At 42.6% G+C, this 24,165-nt stretch overlaps 1 protein-coding gene across 2 annotated transcripts; it reads left to right on the forward strand.

Moving 5' to 3' along the window:
* The first annotated feature begins 400 nt into the window (after nt 1–400).
* Nucleotides 401–21,420, forward strand: pck2 (phosphoenolpyruvate carboxykinase 2 (mitochondrial)). Of its 2 annotated transcripts, XM_034706458.1 has the most exons (12): nt 401–755; nt 900–957; nt 8,500–8,712; nt 8,845–9,029; nt 12,767–12,837; nt 12,981–13,116; nt 13,312–13,499; nt 13,629–13,791; nt 13,881–14,096; nt 17,173–17,310; nt 19,940–20,035; nt 20,125–21,420. In XM_034706458.1, the coding sequence occupies exons 2-12, from the start codon at nt 926–928 to the stop codon at nt 20,592–20,594; spliced, it is 1,908 nt and encodes a 635-aa protein (XP_034562349.1). In that variant the 5' UTR covers nt 401–755; nt 900–925; the 3' UTR covers nt 20,595–21,420. The 2 variants fall into 2 exon arrangements, with proteins under 2 accessions (XP_034562349.1, XP_034562348.1); XM_034706457.1 differs by having other exon boundaries at nt 401–957.
* The last annotated feature ends 2,745 nt before the right edge of the window (nt 21,421–24,165 follow it).

Consider the following 24,165-nt stretch of genomic DNA (forward strand, 5'->3'; position numbering starts at 1 on the left):
CAGAGACATTAAAGTTATCATTCATTCTTTAATGTAAAGTGTATAAAGTTAACTTTCAGAGACATTAAAGTTATCATTCATTCTTTAATGTAAAGTGTAGAAAGTTAACTTTCAGAGACTTTAAAGTTATCATTCATTCTTTAATGTAAAGTGTATAAAGTTAACTTTCAGAGACTTTAAAGTTATCATTCATTCTCTGATGTAAAGTGTATAAAGTTAACTTTCATAGACTTTAAAGTTATCATTCATTCTTTAATGTAAAGTGTATAAAGTTAACTTTCAGAGACTTTAAAGTTATCATTCATTCTTTAATGTAAAGTGTATAAAGTTAACTTTCAGAGACTTTAAAGTTATCATTCATTCTCTAATGTAAAGTTTCAGTTTGAGCTCAGTGTGTCTCAGATCCGTTTCCGCAGCACAGCTCGTGTTTCCGGGTCTGGGCTCCGTGCTCGGCTGTGTCTCGTGTTAGTACTCGATGTGCTGCTGGTGCAGGATCTCTAAAGACTTGCATCATCCGGTAGGGAGGCAGAACCACAGGATCCGTGGGTCCGGAGGAGAGAGAGAATACATGATATGGACATGACATGCGAGGAACATTATCCTTGTTATTGAAACTTTAAAGCACCTCCTCTTCCTCCTCCTTCAGTCCGGGTCTCAGACTTTACTGAGTTTTAACACCGGGAGGATCCTGAAGACTGCCGGGGAGCGTGTGTACTCTGCAGCGGGGCAGCATCCAGTGAACCGGTTCCATCAAGGTGTCTGTGTGTAAATGTACACGTTGTGCAAAGTGCAAGGTCCCCTCCGAGCACAGATATGAGCAGCGAGCAGCTTTAGCGCACTGCTCCTCTCGGTCCCTCCTCTGCTGACTTTAATGCGCCTTTAACTCCTCGGTTCTCTAGAAACTAGCTGTATTTCTGCTCCGAACATGTCCTGCCTCTTACTAGGAGTCATACGAAGGTAAGTTATTCTGACTTTTTGTCGTTATTTCACTTTTAAAGTCCTGTCTCAGCTTCACGGTGTTACATTGCAGTGTACTTTAGCTGTATATTAAAGGGACACTTTAATGGAAGTTTAGATCCTTTAGTTTAGATAACTTCACTGAATGAAAGCAGTTTAATGATATATTCAATGAGCTTGTTTTTACTCAGCCTGAGCTGTCTGTTAATGAGGACGCTCTGTGATCATGGTGCCTTCTCTAAAGCAAATATGGACACAGAGGAGTAGATTACATGTATTTTACTCACTTCTGATGATTAAACTGAGTAGATTTAAAGATAGCAGTCTGATGAGATCAATCAATCAATCAATCAATCAATCTTTATTTGGATAGCGCCCAATCACAACAAACGTTATCTCAAGACGCTTTTACAAACATAGGAGGTCTAGACCACTCTATGTCAAATTATGAACAGAGACCCAACACCAAGACAGGATAAGACTCAGTCTGACCCCACCTTAATCCATGAGATGACACCTGTGGCTCAGTTTACCTTTACCTGAGGGAGTCCTGTATTTATTTCACACTCAGATGGTATTTTAAACTCTTGTCATCTCTCGTCAGGCTGGAGGAAACTTGTTAGACTTGATCTCAGAGCTGGCTTGTGGTCAGATGGCATGTTGCTTGGTGTCTTTATAAATGAGACATGTCACAGAAGTTTAAATTAAGGTCACCTTCCTGCATTCCTCTTCTTCAACACTTGTGTCCCTCCCAGGCTCTGTGATGACTCCCCATCACACAGGGACCGTGGTGGAGCCGACGTGAGCACTTCATGGCATTGTGTGTTTGCTTTTCATTTGTCTTTAGGATGCATGTGTGTGAGCGACTGACTGACACATTGCCAGGAGCATGAGTTGGAGCAGGGGAGGCCCATGTTCTGTGCATCGTGTTTGTATTTCTGCTTGAGAGCTCGTGGCCTGCTGCAGTCATGGCTCCTCTGTTTGCCTGAACGTCCTGGAGCATGCCTTGTGTATTTCTCTCTGTGGACTTGCTGTTCCAGCTGTGTGGATAATGAACGTTGCACATGTGCATGTTAACAGTGACACTCAGGCTGCTCTTTGCTTTGTGTGTAGACTCTGCCCTTAAGAGGTGTAGACCAGGATCTATGTGAGGGGGGAAGTAGGCGTGCCGAGATGTAGAGTATGAGGATTGGCTTGCTGATTTGGAGGTGTGTTTGAGGGAACACAGAAACTTTAATCAAGACCACGTTTATCTGTCCTCAACAACCTTAGCTTCACACCAAGGGGACACCACACGTTCATGCCCTTTAAATCAGAACAAGGTTCCTTTTTAATGCCAGAGAATGATCTTATGGGCTAAGGTTGAGAGATATCTGTGCTAAATTTGTCAATAGGAGGCATGCCTGTCCTCATCAGGTGTGGGGGAGGGGGGGAGGAATGAGAGGCAGAGACAAAGGCATGGTAGGATTCATGACTGCAGGGGAACTGAGGTCACCAGGGTCCATTCATGATCATTCAAAATGCAGCATTTTGGATGAAAAGAAGGAAACAAAGCAGCTTGTCCAACACCACGCTCTTACCTTTTTACTCAGTGTTCAGTCAGGAGATGTCTAAAGGTGCATTTCAACCAAGAGTTCCGGGTCTTTTAGCCCCCAGAACTACTTTACCCTGAACTAAAAGGTTCCTGTGCCCCCGTTGTTGTCTGCATTTCGACCGCAGGCTGAAGTCCCGGGTAGATTGTGTTAATGCACTACACCACCAGACCAGTAGAGGGCAGTAAAACAAAGAGGAATGCCATTCATCACAGATGACCCCATAGAAGCAGACGGACAGGCAGGTATCATTATGAGCAACACAACAGCTAGCCTGTTAGCATGAAGAGACTCAGCCGGTCTGTTTTAGATGGTGCTATATTTCATCACAGATGGATTCACTGAATCAACACGTGAGAGGAGATAAGCACGAGTAGCAAAGACGTTTCAACACGGCTTTAAAATCCTTTTGAACTCAAAAAGCCGTGGCAGAGATCGACTGGTGTTTTGATTTAAACAGCGACCCTGTTAACTGGAGACTCTCAGCCGGATGCATCCCTCATAAACGTCTTTAGGCCATCATTAAATATCTGATGAGGATATTTTGAAATCTTAATAAAAACTAAACTAGTTTGCATTCCCAGGAACTCCCTCTGTGTTTCAACAGCTGTGTAAACTCCACAAACACTGACACGTTCAGCTGAAGGTCTCCAGTTTACAGGGTCACTTTTAAAACCAGAACACCGGGAGAGACCCATTCATGGTGGGCTGAGAGAAGACTACTGTTACAAGCTGCTAAATCAAGAGAATCACAGCTTCTTCTTTTGAAAAGTACACACACATACAAAAAAGATAGAACAAATCAAAACTAATGAAAGAAAGAGAAATCAAGTGAATCACAGATGTGTGTGATGTTATTGTGGACGGAGGGAGGAATAAAAACACTGCGGTTAATCTACCAATCAGACACGTTCAGTATCACAGGCCCCGCCCCCCAAAAGTCCTGGGACCTTTGAAAACTACTACCCCCCAAGCAGGGGCTTTTCAGGGGGGGGATTATCTACCCCTGAACTAAATCTAGACCCTGGGTCCACCGGTCGAAACGCACATAGTTCCGGGGTAGAGTTCCTCCGGTCGAAAAACGCCTTTACCTCTTTCACTCATTTCAATTTCAGACCAGCTCGTTCCTCAGTACTCTCCTGTTAAAGTAGATATTCTGCATCAATTATATGGTTACAGAAATCAGCAGCATGACAGGATCAATAAGTGGACTGACTGACTGACTCAGGAGCCTGGTTAACTAATAGATCAGTCAGAGCGCCTTCATTGGTCCACTGCTCTGAGGTTGATGTCTCTTTCAGTTAATTGTTCAGCCTTGGAACATGAGACCAGTTTGCAAATCATCAGAGGTCACGGGTCAAATTCCTCATCACATAATTTTGTGAGCCACACTTACTATTTGTATAAATAATGAAATCATATGTAGGAGAGGTAATCCTGATGTGAACACAGATTCAAAGCATTCAGCATCAGTGGTGGCCATCTTGGTTCTTCTGGCTCCTCTCTACAGTCCATGCTGTATCACACCAGCCTAATGCTCGCTCACAACACTGTGAACATACCTGTGAGACATGTTCAACTTAAAGGGTGACATCATGAGATTATGAATAAATCAGATGGACTCAGTGCTTTCTGCAGAATGAGACTCTTTGAAGAGCTACGATCATCCTGACTGCAGGCGCCGCCACTTTCTGTGAGTCACTGAATAGCTCAGTGTGGATGAGCGTAGGTGACGGTACCTGCTGAGCACAGTAACAGAGGATTATCCTTCTTCAAAAAGCTTGACTTCTTCATGTCTGTGAGGACATCTATCTACGTCCCGAGCTATATCATAACAAGGCTGGAACCGTATGTTTACTCCAAGCGGCAACCTCCAGTCTCAAAATATGAAGCCCATGTGGAAGTGTTATAAACTGCAGTTCATCGAGCGTCCACTAGAGGCTGACTGCAGAAACACCAGAAACCACATACACACCCATTCAAAGAAGACGATCTTTAAGCATTAATAACATGTTTGCAGCCTGGTTCAAAAAACTGCTTGGGTCTACATAGCTCATTTCTCTATCAGTACAACCTGTACGGGGTGAATTTTTTTCTAACTCGACAGTTCAGAAGATATTAAGATATATAAGATAAGATAATATGGCTCCTGTAGACATTTGGCTTCAAAACAGAGCTCAGGAACAAATGGGTGACAGCACAGATACTACGTCCACTATTTATACAGTCTATGGCAGGGGTGTCCAAAGTACGGCCCGGGGCCAATTGCAGCCCAAGGTCCATTTAATTATGGCCCCAAGCTTCCTTCTTAAAATGTGTTATTATAGCAAAGAAATGAATCACATTCTGAATCATCTGTACATTTGCAGTTTCTTTCAAGCGCACAAACAAAACTAAAGTCAATCCAGAAACGTCTCAAAAAGCTTCATATGGACTACTTTTATAAATTCAAAGCTCTGGATATTCTGCAGGAATATAATTAGGAGGAAACACAAGAACTCTTAAAGTTGACAGGTTTTTTCAAATTAAAGTTTTTATCATGATGTGAAAATGTTCTTGATGAACAATAAAAGTTCAGAAGACACAAAAGAGGACACAAGACAAGATCAAAATTATTAAATTGTGCAGAGAAGGCAAAATTTGGTGCATAAAAAATGTTCGGAATGCAGGACAAGAATTATTTAGTTCTTAAATTGTTGTCTGCTGGTCAGAAAAGTCTTTAAAACAACATGAAATAGAAGTGTGATGAAATCCAGATCGTGATCCTGTCATAGAAAAATAATGAGACAATATTTTTCCCCACATTGCCCGACCCTAATGAAAAACATTCTACAGAAGAAGATAAAGTTTGCTAATGTATAAGACGCTTGTGGAGAACTGAGGACTTCCTAGTTACTGATTTATTGAGAAAAAAATGTAAAATAATTGTTATTAAATAGAGATTTCATATATAACTTTTATGATTCCTAAGTCACCTAAGTCTCAGTAGGAGCCACTGGCCCTGAAGTATTCTGACAACATCAAATGTGGCCCTCATTGAAAAGAGTTTGGACACCCCTGGTCTATGGTCTACTCCCATAAAATTTAGCAGTGTAAGAAAAAGCCCCTGAGGAGTGACCCTCTTTTGGAGACAGCCCCAAGTGGCCAGTGGAGGAACTGCACCGGCTATATCCTCTTTTCATAAGAAGGTTTGAGTCCCGTGTTGCACCTTGATGTGAGGAGAAACCATGATTTTAAAATCTGAGTGCTTTTCTGCTGGACTTGTACCTTTTATAGAAAGGTGAGTAAGGACACACAGGCCATGAGGAGGAGCTCCTGGTGGTCAGGTTATGTTTTAAAGCTAGGGTCAGTTTCTGGAGATAACTCATAACATCCTCATTCTGAAGCCTGAAGACTACACCAGCCTCAGAACACCGGCTGCACTCACTTCTCCTGATCCTTACTCTGAGGACGCCTCAGTCACTAAAGGCTGTGTACTCTCTCTTTCAATGAAGTGTGTGTGTGTGTGTGTGTGTGTAATAACATACTTGATGCAGTGAATTTAGAGCCACGTGCTTGCACACTGTTGCTATCTTTAAGCTAAGTAGAAGAGCATGATCGGTATTCCCAGTTGATTAGCCTCTGGCTCTTCTCTGCGGATCAGTTCATGGTCAAATGCAGTGTTGGACAGTAACAAAGTAAATGTAGTTAAGTACATGTTTTGAGTATCTGTACTTAACTTGAGTATTTTTTGGGGGGGGTACTTATTACTTTGACTCCATTTAAAGACAAATCTCATCCTTTTGACTCCTCTACATTTCTATCAGTGCTCTAGTTACTCTCTACTTTATCTTTGAAGTCAGCTGATGAGTCTTCTTTTCTGAATTCAGATCCCAAAGACCGTAAACTGTTGGTGTCCTTGTGTTTGGTTTGTCTCAGTGGTGTAGCCGTACCTGTCAGTAGATCAAACGTTCTTCAGATCAGTCGTTCATTTAGTCGTGGTGATGATGGCTATGACTGAGAAGAATGATGATTCTCTACCTGAGCACCACGGCCATATTTTAAACCCACGTTTGAGCTTTTGAAATAAAGAATGATTGTTTGTATTGTTGTAAATCTCTGATCAGTTTACCACACAAACTTCATCACAGCCTCCAAAACATCAGCATCTAACCTGAGAAAGCATGTGGAGGTCTGGAGCTAACACACTGCTTTGATTCCAGAGGAACATTGTAAACTTGTCTGTGCTTGTAGTAACTTAGTTTAGATTTCATGGTAGACTTTTTTACATATGAAATCATGTTTTCTAGATAAACAGAACAGAGCAGAATGTTCACCCATGCATTCTTGACTGACCTCATGCTTTGTGAAAATACGTTTAGAGATATTTTAAAAAGTACTTTGAATACTTCAGTATTTTTAAAATGAAGTACTCCAGGACTTTAACTCAAGTCAAAATCTGACTGAACAACTTTCACTTGAGTAATGTTTGACCAGGAGGATCTATACTCTGACTGAAGTCATGAAGACGTGGACTTTGTCCACCTCTGGTTAAAGCTAGTCTGAGAGCACTAAGACTCAATGTTCCAGCTGGTCTGACCTCTGGTTTTAGGAACCTGGATTGTAAACGTTGCATGTTTCTAAAGGCTCATCTGGGTCTGTCCACAGACAAAAAGAACACACATGCAAATGGTCTATTCTATTATTACAGCATCATCCGGATGGAAACAATAACTGTACACAAAGGCTTTTGTTTTTATCAGCAGCCCCTCATTGGCCCGTGCAGTGTGAACATCAGGCCTCTAACAAACAAAGAGACTCGCCCCCCCTTCATGTGCCCCTCTCTTTCACCTGGTGTGTCCGGGTACATTATCATTCCCGTCACAATCAGAGTCATTGTCTCTCTCAGGCTCTGTCACTGGTGCTCTGACTCTCAGTCACCAGAGTATGAGCTGCATTAAATCAAAGTCTGTGACTGACATTAGATCAGACAGATTGGATGATAGGTTCCATCTCACTGAAGTCGCTGTGTAGATTCAACACTGTAGAGGTGTCTGTGAAGCATAGACTAGAACATCTTCTATAGGTAGTTTTTGCATGATGTGATAAATCATGCTACGTCTGTGAGTAATCCAGCAGGTAGCACAGGTAAGGGATACACCCCACACAAAGGAAAGAATACATCCTGAGGTGATCCAGGTAGAGCTGGGCGATATTGAAAATTGTTATCACGATAAAATATTTCATATCAGTCGATACCGATAATTATCACAATAAATATTAAATCATTATTTTATTTAAAGGTAAAGTCAGATTTTCTGTCCTGAGTGAAAGTTGAAGAAACCAGACAGTTTGTTAGTTTGTATCTGGATTTAGTTTTCTGATGGACTTCTTGAATCCATCATTTCCAACAGTGCTGAGTAAGTAAGATGTGTAAGACTCCAAATGTCTTTAAGCCCCGCCTACCTCTCACCCTGCGACATGATTGGCTGTTCAATGTCATCTTCTTCTTCTGTCTAATGTTTAAGACTCATAAGCGCCCCCTCCTTTTCCAGTAGTTGGGGGGTGTAATTACATGTTTAAATATATCAAACTTTTATTGATCATTTGTTTAGGTTGAGAAAAATTATATCACGATAATTGTCGTTATTGAATTATCGCCCAGCCCTAGATCAGGGTCGTCTGTATTATAGAACATCTCAGCTATGAGCCTTTGTAAATATATATACCCTCACTGGCTTCCTAAGAGAAATCAAGTTCTCTGTGACGTCTGCTTCAGTCACTGATGTAGTGAAATCCTTTAGGCAAAAAGACCGGATTGTAGTTCCATGAAAAACAATCAAACAAACGAGTTCAGTAATCATTTAGTCCGTCTTCTTACCCTTGTCATCCTGTCCCCGTGTTTGAAACGTTCTGTGGTACCAGGACAGTAAAGACACGGGTCCTCACTCACATGCCTCCTGTCTTTCAGACATGGGGGTGTCGGAGCCAATGTTGGGATCCGGTCCCTGGCCTCCATCCCCTCGCTGCCCCCAGCAGTGGCTGAATTTGTGAAGGGAGCGGTGGATGAATGTAAACCCTCCAACGTGCACGTGGTGACGGGGACGCCAGAGGAATCAGCCAACATCCTCGCAGGTTTGGAGAAGGAAGGGATGGTGAAGAAGCTTACCAAATATGATAACTGGTAAGGTCCTGAGTTTCCGCTTTACTGTATCTACAGATCAGTCTGTGTAGTACTGCTTATAGACCACAGAGTCGTTTTGTTCACTCTCTTCTCCTCAGCTGATCTGTGCTCTGATCTGTGCTCTCTCTTCAGCTGGTTAGCACGCACAGACCCAAAAGATGTGGCCAGAGTCGAAAGCAAGACTGTGATTGTGACCAAGAACCAGAGAGACACCATCCCCATCCCTGCTGGGGGGGCCAAGAGCCAGCTGGGCAGCTGGATGAGCGAGTCTGACTTTCAGAGGGCAAGACAGGAGCGTTTCCCCGGCTGCATGGCAGGTGAATCACAGCTCTCTGGTTTTCATGAGATGCACTCAAGGTGCATTTTGACCAAGAGTTCTGGGGTCTTTTAGCCCCCACTTTCCCCTGAACTAAAAGGTTCCTGTGCCCCCATTATAGTCTGTGTTTCGACCGCATGCTGAAGTCCCGGGTAGATTGTGCAAATCAGGCCAGTTACATATGGAGAAAAACAAAGTAAATGCACTACACCACCAGACCAGTAGAGGGCAGTGAAACAAAGACGAATGCCATTCATCACAGATGACCCCATAGAAGCAGACGGACAGGCAGGTATCATTATGAGCAACACAACAGTTAGCCTGTTAGCATGAAGAGACTCAGCTGGTCTGTTTTAGATGGTGCTATATTTCATCACAGATGGATTCACTGAATCAACACGTGAGAGGAGATAAGCGCGAGTAGCAAAGACGTTTCAACACAGCTTTAAAATCCTTTAAAATCCACCATGCTTTTTGTAGTCCATCTGTGGTAGATTGTAGTTCTCACATGATGGTCTCACATCTATAACATGAGCTCAGTGTGAGAGCAGATGTTCTCTTTTACTCCTTTATTCCTGTTTGACGCTGGAGCGGTTTCCAACGGGGGAAAGTGGTTAGGAAAGACAAAGCAGGTCATTTATTTACCTGCTACTCAGAGTTCACCAGTTCTGAAGTGCAGTGAGGTGTGGAGTGAAACCACCAGGGGCCAGCAAAGACTTAATTTAAGGGGGATCATTTGAGTCCTTAGCACATGTGCTTTCAAACCAGCTCCAACTCTGAGCCACGAGGTCTAGTCTGGACTCCCTCCTTCAGCTCCCTGTCAGTCTAAAAACATATATATTTAATGTTTATAGAAAGATATAAGAGGGTTTTTTATCAGCTTATATTCTGCAGTGATTAATGTGACTCACTCATACGAGGCCTGGGGGATGACAGACAGAGAGACAGGGTGAACAAAGGTAGACAAAAGTAGGACAAGTTAACCAACAAGGATACTGAGGTGGAGTTATGAGGCCTTTCTTTAGGAGATGGAAACTGTCGATCAGCCACAGTATGGTCTCATAGTGAGGTGTCTGTATCTGAAGATGTGTGTCTGAGTGTGCAGTGTTGCAAACTCCACAGTGAGAAAAGTATCTATTGGCTGTTCTAAAAGTAGCTAGAAGTCCCTAAATGACGTCCTCACTTAATTTGCATAATTTGAAAATAATGGACGCTGCAGGAGAGACAAGTAACTTTTAGGGAGAGACAAAAAGAGGTTAAAAAAACACTCTAAATATGTTTATAACTACACTGAGGAGCCTACAACAAATCAAATTACATTTTTCAACCAGAACATTTTCAGGATGTTTATTGTACACAATCTACATGAACAATCTTTGGCTGTGTTCACACTGCAGGCAAAAGTGGTCCAAATCCTATTTTTTTGGGATCAAGTGACCAGGTCAGATTTTTTAGAGGCAGTGTGAACACTCAAATCTGGCCCAAATCAAATTTCTTCAAATCAGATATAGACCACTTCCATATGTGGTCCTGAATCAGATACAGATCAGACTTTTTTCAATGCGACCTCAGTGTGAACGGCCAAGGTGGATTTGATGCGCATTTGCTGAGGGATGAACGCCTCCTGCTCGGAATGCAGCTCGGAGGGACTCACAGCAGCATCCACTGCTCGTTGAGAGGAGTAAGAACGATACATGCGTTAATGTCAGTCTCCAAAGTCTCCATGAACACCAAAAAACATCGCTAGATTTGTCGCTAGTCACTTTTTTGAAAAAGAGTCGCTAGAGGGGCCTGAACACTCTAAATATAGAGACACAGTCACTAAGTTGGCTACACTGTGAGTGTGTTACCAAGCGGCAACCTCCGGCTTCAAAATATGAGGAAGTGTTCATCAAGCATCCACTTGAAGCTGGTTGCAGAAACACCAGAAACAACATACACACCCATTGAAAGAAGACGATCTTTACAGCATTAATAAACATGTTTACAGCCTGGTTCAAGAAACGACTTCGGTCTATGTAGCTCATTTCTCTATCAGCACACACTGTACGGGGGTGAATTTTTTCAAACGCGACGGTTCAGAAGATATTAAGATTACAAGTTTTTGCCCAAATAAGGACATGAGACGTCCTGTCCTCCGGAGCGTCACGTTAAGCGACGTCGGTTTGTGATGACGGTTTTAACAGCTGTTTGTGTCTGCACACATGTTCACTGTAATAACTCTGATCAATATAAACAGTAACAGAGCCCTGTCTCTGTGTTTACCTGTTTAACACACACCTGCACATGAAGAGAATCAGCTCTCTGTTTATTCTGTCCTAAAGCATCGCGGATCGATTCACCGGTAAAATGCCTCATTATTAAATTATTTATTACTTTAAGGGAAAATAGAAACCATGCAACTCTTTTCAAACCCGTGCTCATTAATGATCAGCCTCATATGAAACTTTATTAACCTGACAGGAAATATAACAAGTGTTTTTACTAACAGACAAACTTTACTGTCAGAGTTCCCTTCATGAAGAAAACGAGAAGAAACAGGGAAACTAACAGGAGGAATAACTGATCATTAATATATATTCTATCAATGATGTTAGACTCTATTACTCTATTTCATTAGACAGTGAATCTGACAAAAACAATCAGATATGACATAATCCACCCTCTGTTATATTGAATTTATGATTTTGCGATCAGTATTTTGTTTTTAAAATTCATGTCAAACACTTTTCAATCTCAGCTCATCACACACAGACTGTTTAGAAACCAACAGATGTTTATGATCTGTTTCAGGGCACCCTTAATGACTGTTTTAAGGTCTGTTTTTTCTCTGTTATTAAACTCAGCTGATGTTAAGTTTCGGTTAAGTCCGAGCCGCTGCAGCGTCCAATCGGTGAGTGATATTTGATAATGGGGCGTGTCTGTCAGAGAAAAGACTTCCGCAAAGTCTGCTCTCGTGTTTCCTCGATTATCCCTCCTCGGATCAGTCTCCTCGCTCCTCGCTCCTCTCTCCTCCAGCAGCGTTTAGAGCTTTGGGACGCAAGTTAAAATGGCGCGTCAGTAAGTACTTCCGGTTCGGCCGAGGAGCGAGGAGCGAGGAGACTGCAGTTTAGAGCTTTGAGATGCACCCTAAGTTTGGTTGAGTTCAGCATTTCCAATATGGCTCCAGCAGACGATTGGCTTCAAAACAGAGCTCAGGAACAGATGGGTGACATCACAGAGACTGTCCATTATTTATACAGTGTGTGTGTGTAACTGAAAACCAGATTGAAGGTGTGCCCGTGAGCTGAGCAGCCGACAGGTGTTAAAATAGTGAAAGAATAAGTGCTTCATTTACACGTGATCACAGTTTATTCCACTGAAACCTGAGTGTTTTAAAATAAATTCCGTGTGTGTGTTTGATCTTGTCTTCATGAAGAAGGAGTCGTGAATAGAGGGGGCCGTCTGATAATCAGGGTGGTCCTGTATTCTGGTCAATAGAGTACTTCTTTTTAAGTCGCTCACTAAACAGGCTCCCTCAGAGCTCCCAGACGTCCCCACTCCCTGACCCGTTAAGATCCCTGAGGTCCTCTGAGCAGTCTGAGGGTTGTCCCTGAACAAAGCCACCTCTTGTGTTTTGAACTGTTTGCATTATTTATTGTAAACATTATTTTACTGATGAACATGTTTGTAGAGCAGCTTCAGATCAGGTCAGTGTTGTAAACGTGTTATTTATGCCTTTGTGTTCTCTCTCCACAGGTCGCACCATGTATGTGATTCCTTTCAGTATGGGTCCTGTGGGTTCCAGTCTGACTAAATACGGCGTCCAGGTAATCAGTGCCCCCCTTCGGCACTTCATATTTAGGGTCAAAGTTCATTAAAGCTGCAGCTCTGAACACAGCTACAGTTATTCATTGTTCAGTATTCTGCTCCAGGTCTCAGTTATTGAACTAACCTTTTCTTCTCCTTCAAGGTGACGGACTCGCCGTACGTTGTTGCCAGTATGGGGATCATGACGCGCATGGGCACTCCTGTCCTGAATAAGCTGTCTGAAGGAGCAGAGTTTGTCCGCTGTCAGCACTCTGTGGGTCAACCTTTGCCTCTTAAAGGTACAAAATCCAGCAGCCTGAAGCACGCCGTCGGACCGCTCTGAAAATCTAACTGTGTTCTAACCACCCCTCTATCCGCTACCATCATCTCTGGCCCTGTCCCTCCCTCCTCTGTTACTCACTCCCATCATGTCTGATCTGTTTCACCTACACTACCTGTCCCTCTCGTCCTCACCGTGTCTCTCTCCTCTCCAGCCCCTCTGGTGAACTCGTGGCCCTGTAACCCCGAGAAGGTGCTGATTAGTCACCTGCCTGACATGAGGCAGATCATGTCCTTTGGCAGCGGCTACGGAGGAAACTCTCTCCTGGGGAAGAAGTGCTTCGCCCTCCGCATTGCCTCCCGCATCGCAAAGGATGAGGGCTGGCTGGCTGAGCACATGCTGGTGAGAGTTAAACAGTGCTGGTTCATCTGGGGGGTCAAGACTTGAGAAATGTGATTTTGTAGATCTCTGAAGTGGTGTTTCTCTGAAGGATGATGCACTGATTTAATCATTTGAACATCCTCTCTTCAGATCCTTGGCATCACTAACCCTCAGGGAGTGAAGCGGTACGTAGCAGCAGCCTTCCCCAGCGCCTGTGGTAAAACTAACTTGGCCATGATGAAACCGTCTCTGCCCGGCTGGAAGGTTGAGTGTGTTGGCGATGACATTGCCTGGATGAAGTTTGACAGCCAAGGTCAGAGGGAGGAGGAGGCTCTCACAGAGGGAATGACTTGGTTCCTGTATAGGTTGTGTAGTTAACCCTTGCATGTCTTGACTTTGCAGGTAAATTGAGAGCAATCAACCCAGAGAACGGCTTCTTTGGCGTGGCTCCCGGCACCTCAGACAAGACCAACCCCTACGCCATGGCCACCATCGCTAAAAACACCGTGTTCACTAACGTTGGTGAGACCAGCGACGGAGGAGTGTGGTGGGAGGGCCTTGACCCCCCTGCAGCTGGAGTCACACTCACAGACTGGCACGGCAAAACCTGGAAGAAAGGTAACACCTGGTTTTTCACTTTAAGTACTCTTCCATCCAGTGACCGGGTAATCATTGATGTTCAGGAATTATACTGAGACACATTCAAAGCAAGCATGTAGCTGACTCTGTGCTCCTTGAATGAATCAAACTGACATCAGGGACAGTAAACCATCTGGATGTTTGTCTGAGCAGAGGATTCTAACAGATAGATTTACACTTACCGGCTACTTTATTAGGTTCACCTTGCTAGTAAAAGGTTGGACCCCCTTTTTGCCTTCAGAACTGCCTGAATTCTTCATGGCATACTTTCAACAAGGTGTTGGAAACACTACTCATAGATGTTGGTCCATATTGACTAGGGGTGCAACGGATCAAAAAACTCACGGTTCGGATCGTATCACGGATTTGAGTCACAGATCGGATCATTTTTCGGATCAACAAAAAAAAAAAAAAAAAGAAAGAAGACAAGACAAATACAAATTTGTCCCTCTATTTATTTTGTAAAACTCTTTGCCCATTAAATAAAAACAACATTCAACTCAAAATTTACTGCATGTGCAAAGCATCTGTGGGCCCAGTCCTGCCTCATTCACTGCATTTCATGGCATGGCAAGTGAAGGAGCAGAGGAACTTCAAAAGTTTCACTCCATTCTTCTTTCATTTGCTGATTTTCACCGTCCACTTTTCTTTGAGCAGCAAACTGTGAACACACCGTTTTATTCTAGGGTCCTACAGCTGGCAAAGTGCCAACATGTGAACTGCTCCATAAACGAAAGTGAAAGTTAAAAATTGCACTCGCAGCATTGGACTCTAAGTGACCCAGTAACAGCCTGACTGCGTATCGTTGATATGGAGAAAAAAATCCTGGTAAACACGCGGTGACCCGACCAAAACACAGAGTGAAGGAGTAACAGTTCGGGGGCCACAAATAGGCGGCCGGATGCGGCCCGCGGGCCGTGTATTGAGGGCCTCTGGTCTAGTGGGTGCGCGACGGAATTTCAGAACGTGGCTCAAGCACATTCAGCATTCACTGTATTTCACAGGGAAACCAAAATGCTCCCATACATGTGACTTCCAAGATGCAGGAGGGTTATAATGTTCCTCTGCTCCTTCACTTGCCATGACTACCACTGTGCTTGACGAGTGAGTTGACGCGCAACCTTTTTTTTTCATCAACCGATCCGCGGACCACGTCCGTGCCGAACCGTGGAGAGGCATCCGTACGGATCACGGATCAACGATGATCCGTTGCACCACTAATATTGACATGATAGCATCATGCAGTAGATCAGCAGTTTCTGAAATACTCAGCCCATCTGGCACCAACAACCATGCCACGTTCAAAGTCACTTAAATCCCCTTTCTTACCCGTTCTGATGCTCGGTTTGAACTTCAGCAAGTGTTGTATTAATCGAGTCCAGGCCTCGGACTGGAGTCCCACTCGAGTCCCGTTTTGCAGGACTGGTGAGTCGGCTTGGACTCCAGCACTGATGACTCGGACTTGGACTCGGACTCCAGCATTGACTGCAAAAGGACTTAAATGATCGAGATAAGGACTCAGGCTTATATATTGATCCAGACTGTTTTAATGTTCATGTTAGATTTAGTATGTTTGATAAAATGTGTTCTGTTCAGAGTGAGGGACTGGTACGAGTGTTCGCCTGCCTGCTCGTTCTTGTGACGTCTGCCAGGATTAAAAGACGCCTATCCAGGAGCAAAACTATCAAACTATCAGAATGAGACTAAAATGAAATAATAATAATGCATATAACATTGATCTTAATATAAACAACAACCCATCAATGACTTCAAGTAAAACAATTATATACATTCAATGATGGAAAGAGCTCCAACACTGATGTTAATGGAAGAAATGTTTCTACACATCCAAAAGGTCCCACACAGTCAGTCCAGGTCCACACAGTCAGTCCAGGTCCACACAGTCAGACCAGGTCCACACAGTCAGACCAGTTCCACACAGTCAGACCAGGTCCACACAGTCAGACCAGCTCCACACAGTCAGACCAGGTCCACACAGCCAGTCCAGATCCACAGTCAGTCCAGGTCCACACAGTCAGACCAGGTCCACACAGCCAGTCCAGATCCACAGTCAGTCCAGGTCCACACAGTCAGACCAGGTCCATACAGTCAGACCAGGTCCACACAGTCAGTCCAGATCCACACAGTCAGACCAGGTCCACACAGTCAGTCCAGGTCCACACAGTCTGACCAGGTCCACACAGTCAGACCAGGTCCACACAGTCAGTCCAGATCCACACAGTCAGACCAGGTCCACACAGTCAGTCCAGGTCCACACAGTCAGACCAGGTCCACACAGTCAGACCAGGTCCACACAGTCAGTCCAGGTCCACACAGTCAGACCAGGTCCACACAGTCAGACCAGGTCCACACAGTCAGTCCAGGTCCACACAGTCAGTCTAGGTTCACACAGTCAGTCCAGGTTCACACAGTCAGTCTAGGTCCACACAGTCAGTCCAGGTCCACACTGTCAGACCAGGTTTACACAGTCAGTCCTGGTCCACACAGTCAGACCAGGTACACACAGTCAGACCAGGTCCACACAGTCAGTCCAGGTCCACACAGTCAGTCCAGGTCCACACAGTCAGTCCAGGTTCACACAGTCAGTCCAGGTTCACACAGTCAGTCCAGGTCCACACAGTCAGTCCAGGTCCACACAGTCAGTCCAGGTCCACACAGTCAATAGTTTGGATTGAAACAGCTGCCCTCCTTCTAATAAATAATATTACCAATGTGAACTCGACTTGGACTCGACTCAGATCTTTCTCTGGTGACTCGGACTCGAACACTGAGGACTCGGGACTCGACTCGGACTCGAGGTTTGGTAACTTGCCTACAACACTGACTTCAGCAAGTTGTCTTGACCATTTCTACATGCCTACATGCATTGAGTTACGTCCGTGTGATTGGCTGAGAAGCTATTTGTGTTAACAGTCAATTGAACGTGTACCTAATAAAGAGGCCGGTGAGTGTAAGGTCTCAGGGTGATATTTGTACGTGGATGCTTACAAAACATTGAAGGTGAAATAAAGTCACGTCTCCTCTCTGTTCAAAGGAAGCTCGGTTCCCTGCGCCCACCCCAACTCCCGCTTCTGTGCTCCAGCCGCTCAGTGTCCCATCATCGACCCGCAGTGGGAGAGCGATGAGGGGGTCCCCATTGATGCCATCATTTTTGGAGGCAGAAGGCCAGAAGGTTGGTGCTGATATCATCATTACAGGCAGAAACAAAGAGTCTTGAAAAACCAGGTCTGAGACAATGAGAGAGAGAGATGTTAAAAGAAGTGCAGAGGGAGGTGAAGAGAAAGTCTGTTTTATAGTGATATAAGAAAAGAAGGAAGGACAGGTTAAAGCTCTCTTAACAGAGAGTCAGTTTACTTCAGTAGACGTGTTGAACGGTCTTTACTCTGCACTGTTGTAGTCAGACTGAAGACCAGAGGTGAGTTCTATGATTTTGACCTCATGCTCCACATAGCACACTGTCTGCTTTAAAGGGAGATTTCAGTTTTTTTGAAGTGGGGTTATATGAGTTACATTACACTAGTGCTCCTGCTAGCCACAATGAGTGCCGGTGAGCTCTTCCCCTTTAAGGAAAAATTCCCAGAGGACTAGGCTACATTTCTCTGCACTATTTTCGGATGCACCTCGCAGACCGGTGTTCACACTGATCAGCTGTTTGGATCAACAAGCACATAGCAGGATCAAGTAGTGGTATCGGTCTTTACAGTGAATTTAACTTGTTTTTCTGCAAATTTAAAAGATGGGACGTACCTGTCATAATCCCGGCTGTTCTAACAAGCAAACCGTGCGTATCGTGTGTTTCCGTGCTCATGCAGTGGAAGAACACCGGTCTGTGAGGTGTGTCCGAAAATAGTGACAAAACAAAGGGGGTTTCTGACGGCAAAGTCAAGAGCTGCAATGTTTTCTAGTAGTGCCTGCATTTGCACCGTGATGAGTGCCTGGACCAGATTTTCTCTACGAAATTACGCAAAAGAGGCGTCCCCGTCTGCAGAGAATTGAAGCCTAGCTTGCCGGCCGGTCATCTGGGAATTTTCTCATTAAAGTAGAAGAGCTCACCGGCACTCATTGTGGCTAGCAGGAGTACAGTCATGGCCAAAAGTTTTGAGAATGACACCAAATATTACATTTTCACAAAGTCTGCTGCTTCAGGGTTTTTAGGTGTTTTTGTCAGATGTTTCTATGGTATAATGAAATACAATTAGAAGCATTTCATAAGTATCAAAAGCTTTTATTGAGAATTACACAGAATTCATGCAATAAGTCAATATTTGCAGTGTTGACCTCTGCAATTCTCCCTGGTATGCTGACAATCAACTTCTGGACCAAATCCTGACTGATGGCAGTCCATTCTTGCATAATCAATGCTTGGAGTTTGTCAGAATTTGTGGGTTTTTGATTGTCCACCCGCCTCTTGAGGATTGACCACAAGTTCTCAATGGGATTAAGATCTGGGGAGTTTCCTGGCCAAGGGCCCAAAATCTTAATGTTTTGTTCCCCGAGCCATTTTGTTATGACTTTTGCTTTATGGCAAGGTGCTCCATCATGCTGGAAAAGGCATTCTTCATCACCAAACTGCCCTTGGATGGTTGGGAGAAGTTGCTCTCGGAGGACGTTCTGGTACCATTCTTTATTCATGGCTGTGTTTTTAGGCAAGATTGTGAGAGAGCCCACTCCCTTGACCGAAAAGCAACCCCACACATGAATGGTCTCAGGATGCTTCACTGTTGGCAAGAGACAGGACTGATGGTAGCGCTCACCTCGTCTTCTCCGAACAAGCCTTCCTCCAGATGCCCCAAACAATCAGAAAGGGGATTCATCAGAGAAAATGACTTTACCCCAGTCCTCAGCAGTCCAGTCCCTGTACCTTCTGCAGAATATCAGTCTGTCCCTGATGTTTTTACTGGAGAGAAGTGGCTTCTTTGCTGCCCTCCTTGACACCAGGCCTTCCTCCAAAAGTCTTCGCCTCACTGTGCGTGCAGATGCACTCACACCTGCCTGCTGCCATTCCTGAGCAAGCTCTGCACTGGTGGTGGCCCGATCCCGCAGCTGTAACACCTTCAGGAGACGGTCCTGGCGCTTGCTGGACTTTCTTGGGCGCCCTGGAGCCTGTTTGGCAACAATTGAACCTCTCTCCTTGAAGTTCTTGATAATTCGATAGACGGTTGACTGAGGTGCAATCTTACTCGCTGCTATAAACTTCCCTGTTAGGCCCTTTTTGTGCAATGCAATGATGGCTGCACGTGTTTCCTTGCAGGTAACCATGGCTAACAGATGAGGAACAATGGTGTCATGCACCATCTTCCTTTAAAGTGTCCAGTCACTCAATCATGACAGATTGATCGCCAGCCTTGTCCTCATCAACACCCACACCTGTGTTAATGTGTGTGACACCTGTGTGTCATTGAAATGATGTTAGCTGGTCCTTTTGTGGCAGGGCTGAAATGCAGTGGAAATGTGTTTTTGGTGATAAAGTTCATTTTCAAGGCAAAGAGGGACTTTGCAATTAATTGCAGTTGAGCTGATCACTCCTCATAACATTCTGGAGTATATGCAAATTGCCATTATAAAAACTGAAACAGCAGACTTTGTGAAAATTAATAGTTGTGTCATTCTCAAAACTTTTGGCCATGACTGTACTAGTGTAATGTAACTCATACAACCCCACTTAAAAAAACCTGAAATATCCCTTTAACTTCTGATATGTTTGAGTCATCACACATAGAACCTGTATTTAATATGGATGTGGAAACTCAAGCACTGATAGAACCAGTCTGCATAAAATGATGAAACACTGATGTTGTCAGGAGTCCCTCTGGTCTACGAGTCCTTCAACTGGCAACATGGAGTATTTGTTGGAGCAGCCATGAGGTCCGAGGCAACAGCAGCTGCCGAGCATCAAGGTAAGACCACACACACTTATTTCTTCTACAAACGTTTGCATTCATGTAATAAAGGCCATGATGACAAAGTGTTTCACCTGTGACTTCAGGGAAGGTGATTATGCACGACCCCTTTGCCATGCGACCATTCTTTGGTTACAACTTCGGTGACTACCTCGCCCACTGGCTGAGCATGGAGAGCCGAAAAGCGCCCACTCACCTGCCCAAGATCTTCCACGTCAACTGGTTCAGGAAGGACCCTGCAACCGGAGCCTTCCTGTGGCCCGGCTTTGGTGAAAACGCCCGCGTCCTGGAGTGGATCTTCAAGCGCTGCGGCAAGGAGAGGGAGGACGAAGCTGCCAAGAAGAGCATTATCGGCTGGCTGCCAGAAGATGGCGCCATCGACACTAAAGGTCTGAGCAGTAAGGTGGATATGGGTGCCCTGTTTGATGTGCCGGCACCTTTCTGGCAAAAGGAGACAAAAGAGTTGAGAGCTTACTTCACTCAGCAAGTTGGAGCTGATCTACCGGCTCAGGTGGAGGCTGAGCTGAAGGCGCTGGAGCACAGAGTCCACAATTAAAAGATCCACTGACAGGAAGCCCATCCAGGCACAGAGAGGTAGATGTTCATGACACAAGATTTATATCACAGGGTGTAATCTGAGTCCATGGCTGAGTTCACACGCACAAAGAAATACGTCAAATACACTTTTGATTTATTAACAAACATGATTTATTTTATTTGTTGAGGATTCAGAGAAGTGATACGATGCTCTTTCTCTGTGCATGTGGACACAGCCTGTGCATGTGGACATAATGGACGATGCACACGCTCTTTTTAGACACTACTTGACATAAACACTGCAGCACTGAGGGACTGGAGCTGGGTGTGTTGGAGGTTTAGATTTCTGTGAAGTACACATGTCTCTACCTCTACTCTCTCACTCAACCTGGCATGGTTTTAAAGCACAATTAACGTGACCCTGCAGTGCTAGATAAGACATTCAGCTGTACTATTTCAAGTCAGCTAAAGTTTACTAACATCCAAAGATTTAACTAAATTCTGACGGTGAATAGATGAAGTTTTTACTATTTTACTCTAAAAGATTTTAAGCTTTTTAATATCCTGTCATGGAATGACTCGATTCAAGCTCTTTATCTGTATCTACAGAAAGCAGAAGTCCTTTAACTTCTCAACATACTGATTTCTGTGTGCACGAGGGTTACTATGCATCATTCATTCTGCCACTTTTGTAATGTTTGTGATTAGATTCCTTAATTTCAGGACATGTTTACACACAATATGTGAAAATGTTGGACCAATAAATGCAGCTGAGATTATGACGTATTTTTAGAAGCCGAGGTTTTTATTATGGTGCAATGAATAAATATCTTCAGATACAGAAACTTTGTCTCATGGTCATTTTTAAGCAAAGATACAAAAATGAAAAGTGATGCACAATAGATAAATAAATGAGATCCAGACTGTCTGTCAGACATGATGAAACATTGGAGCGTTTTAAATGAAACTCTGTGTGAGCATGCAGTTCCTGTTGAGCCCTGTTAAGGCTAATATAAGTAAACCAAACTCAGACATGAAGCTTCCTCTCTGGCAGCTTCAGTGGGAATTCTATTCTGTTTACAAAACAACCCTCTAACACCAAGAGTATCACATTCATTACATCTGTTTTTGAGACCTCTACATCATCAGTGTGATATATTCTTTCAGAAAAAACCTGATGTCTACAATCAGAGACATGCAGTGCACAGATAATCCACCAGGTGTGAGTAATTCTTGCACCAGAATGACGTCACTTGAGACATCCAACATGTCAGCTGTTTGAAAAAGTTTGGATGAAAAAAACTTTCAAATTGTTCCTGAAACTTCACGAGGAATAGTTACTGGATTGATGCAATGTAAACTACTTAATCTTACATTACTTCATTTATAGTCAAACCATGTTGAAAATGTGTGTATCAAAATAGATACAGCAGCTATATAAGGACATTTATTTACAGACCTGTCAACCATCATTTTATTACATTTCATACATTATGCATTAAAGCAACATACAGTCTTTATAATTTAAGAACATGTTTAAATGACATAATGAGGTATATTAGAGGAGAAATTGAGATATTTATAACGTATATTGTATTTTTATATATTCAACCTGCTGTATCATGATGACTGATGACTGGTTGAATGTTGCCATGGCTCCCTAGTAAATGATCTTTTGCTCATTGAATTCCACTAAAAACTGAACAATTCAGAGAAGAAATGTTTTTATATATATAAATGTTTTTTTTGCCACAAAATATGTATGAAGTTGTCGTACAATATGGAAAAAATAATTTCTAGGTTTGAAATTATTTGGGGAAAAATTTGAAGGAAACTCAAAGTTTAATTGGCTCAAAATGTTATTTTCATATGTTTTAATTTGTTTAAAAAAGAAGAAACTTTGGGCAATACATTGACACCAAAATGCCTGATGTATCAAAAATGATACAAATTAAAGTTCATTTATGAAAACTGATATTAAATGTATTTATTTTTATTTGTCAGAAGGTCCAATTAACACTCAATTTTCAATGATTTGATGGTTCAGGCTTTACAGGGTTAATAATCACATGATCATTCATATTTTCATTCACATGTGCTAACACCGCCCCCTTGTGGCGACTTGGAAGCGGCATATTAAACAAAGTTAAACAAGCTTGAAAAGCGATCATTCATAATAAAGAAAACTTCTATCAACAGTTAGCAGGTTAATTAAACACAATATAACAATTAAGTAATCATATCTCCAAGTAAAAGAACATAGAATACTTATTTTTACCTGTTAAGGTAATGCTTCCTCTCTGGCAGCTTCACTTCCAGTCATGGCAGGCATGAGTAATCAATCATGAGCATCTCTCTCAGAGACTCAACATGTAGATCACAGATAAAGAACAATATAACATTTTGAAGTGTTTTTAACCCTTTTTTAAATCAGTTTTACCTTTTTAAAGGACCCTTTTACACTATAACTTAATAACTCTTTAACATTTTGAAGTGTTTTTAACCCTTTTTTAAATCAGTTTTACCTTTTTAAAGGACCCTTTTACACTATAACTTAATAACTCTTTAACATTTTGAAGTGTTTTTAAAACCCTCTGTAAGCCCTAGGAAAACGTAACGTTGAAGGTCTTAAGGCGATCAAAAATGAGCATTGCTTTAAACTGATATAAATATGTCATATATTGATGGATCATTCCAATTTTTTTTTAAATCTTTTAATTAACTTCAGTATTAATGTGACATACTGAATGTTCACTAATATTATAATTAACCCTTTAGTTACCACGTGTTTAAGAGCCAGAGAGAGGAATTTAGGGGAAGAAAAAAACACCAAAAATGGATCAGCTCCTGCATAATATAATGAAAACTGGAATTCTTTTTTTGAGTCAACACATTTTGACATATGTTGATGACTTACAACAACACTTTTTTTATCACTGCATTATTTTTCATGTAATGTCCTATGTTTAAAAAAGTTACGTTGAAGGTCTTAAGGCGATCAAAAATGGGCATTGCTTTAAACTGATATAAATATGTCATATATTGATGGATCGTTCCAATTTTTTTTTTAATCTTTAAATTAACTTCAGTGTTAATGAACATACTAAACATTCACTAATATTATAATTAACCCTTTAGTTACCACGTGTTACAGTGCCAGAGAGGGGAATTTAGGGGATGAAAAAACACTAAATTATTATCTCCTGTATAATACAATGAAAACTGGAAAAAAAAATTTGGGGTCAACACATTTTAACATATGTTGATGACTCACAACAACACTAATTAAATGACTGCATTATTTTTTTGCAAAGTCATGTTTTTTATCAAAAAGTCACAATTTTGGCCTCAAATTAACCAAAAGTGGGCAGTCTAAACTGTTATAAATATGCCATACAATAATATATTTTTTCAAATTTTGAAAAAAAATCTTTCAATGGAAGTCATTCATCACTATCAATTGAAACAAATTTTATTTTCAAAAGTTTAACCCTTCATATGCCAGTCTGTGACTGATCCTTTGTTATGAAAAAACCCATGAAAAGCGAATGAGCTTTCTCTATAGGTTTTTGGCTATAATTTGATCCCCC

The sequence above is a fragment of the Notolabrus celidotus genome, chromosome 17, assembly GCF_009762535.1.
Source record: "Notolabrus celidotus isolate fNotCel1 chromosome 17, fNotCel1.pri, whole genome shotgun sequence".
In the NCBI taxonomy this organism is placed as follows: Eukaryota; Metazoa; Chordata; class Actinopteri; order Labriformes; family Labridae; genus Notolabrus; species Notolabrus celidotus.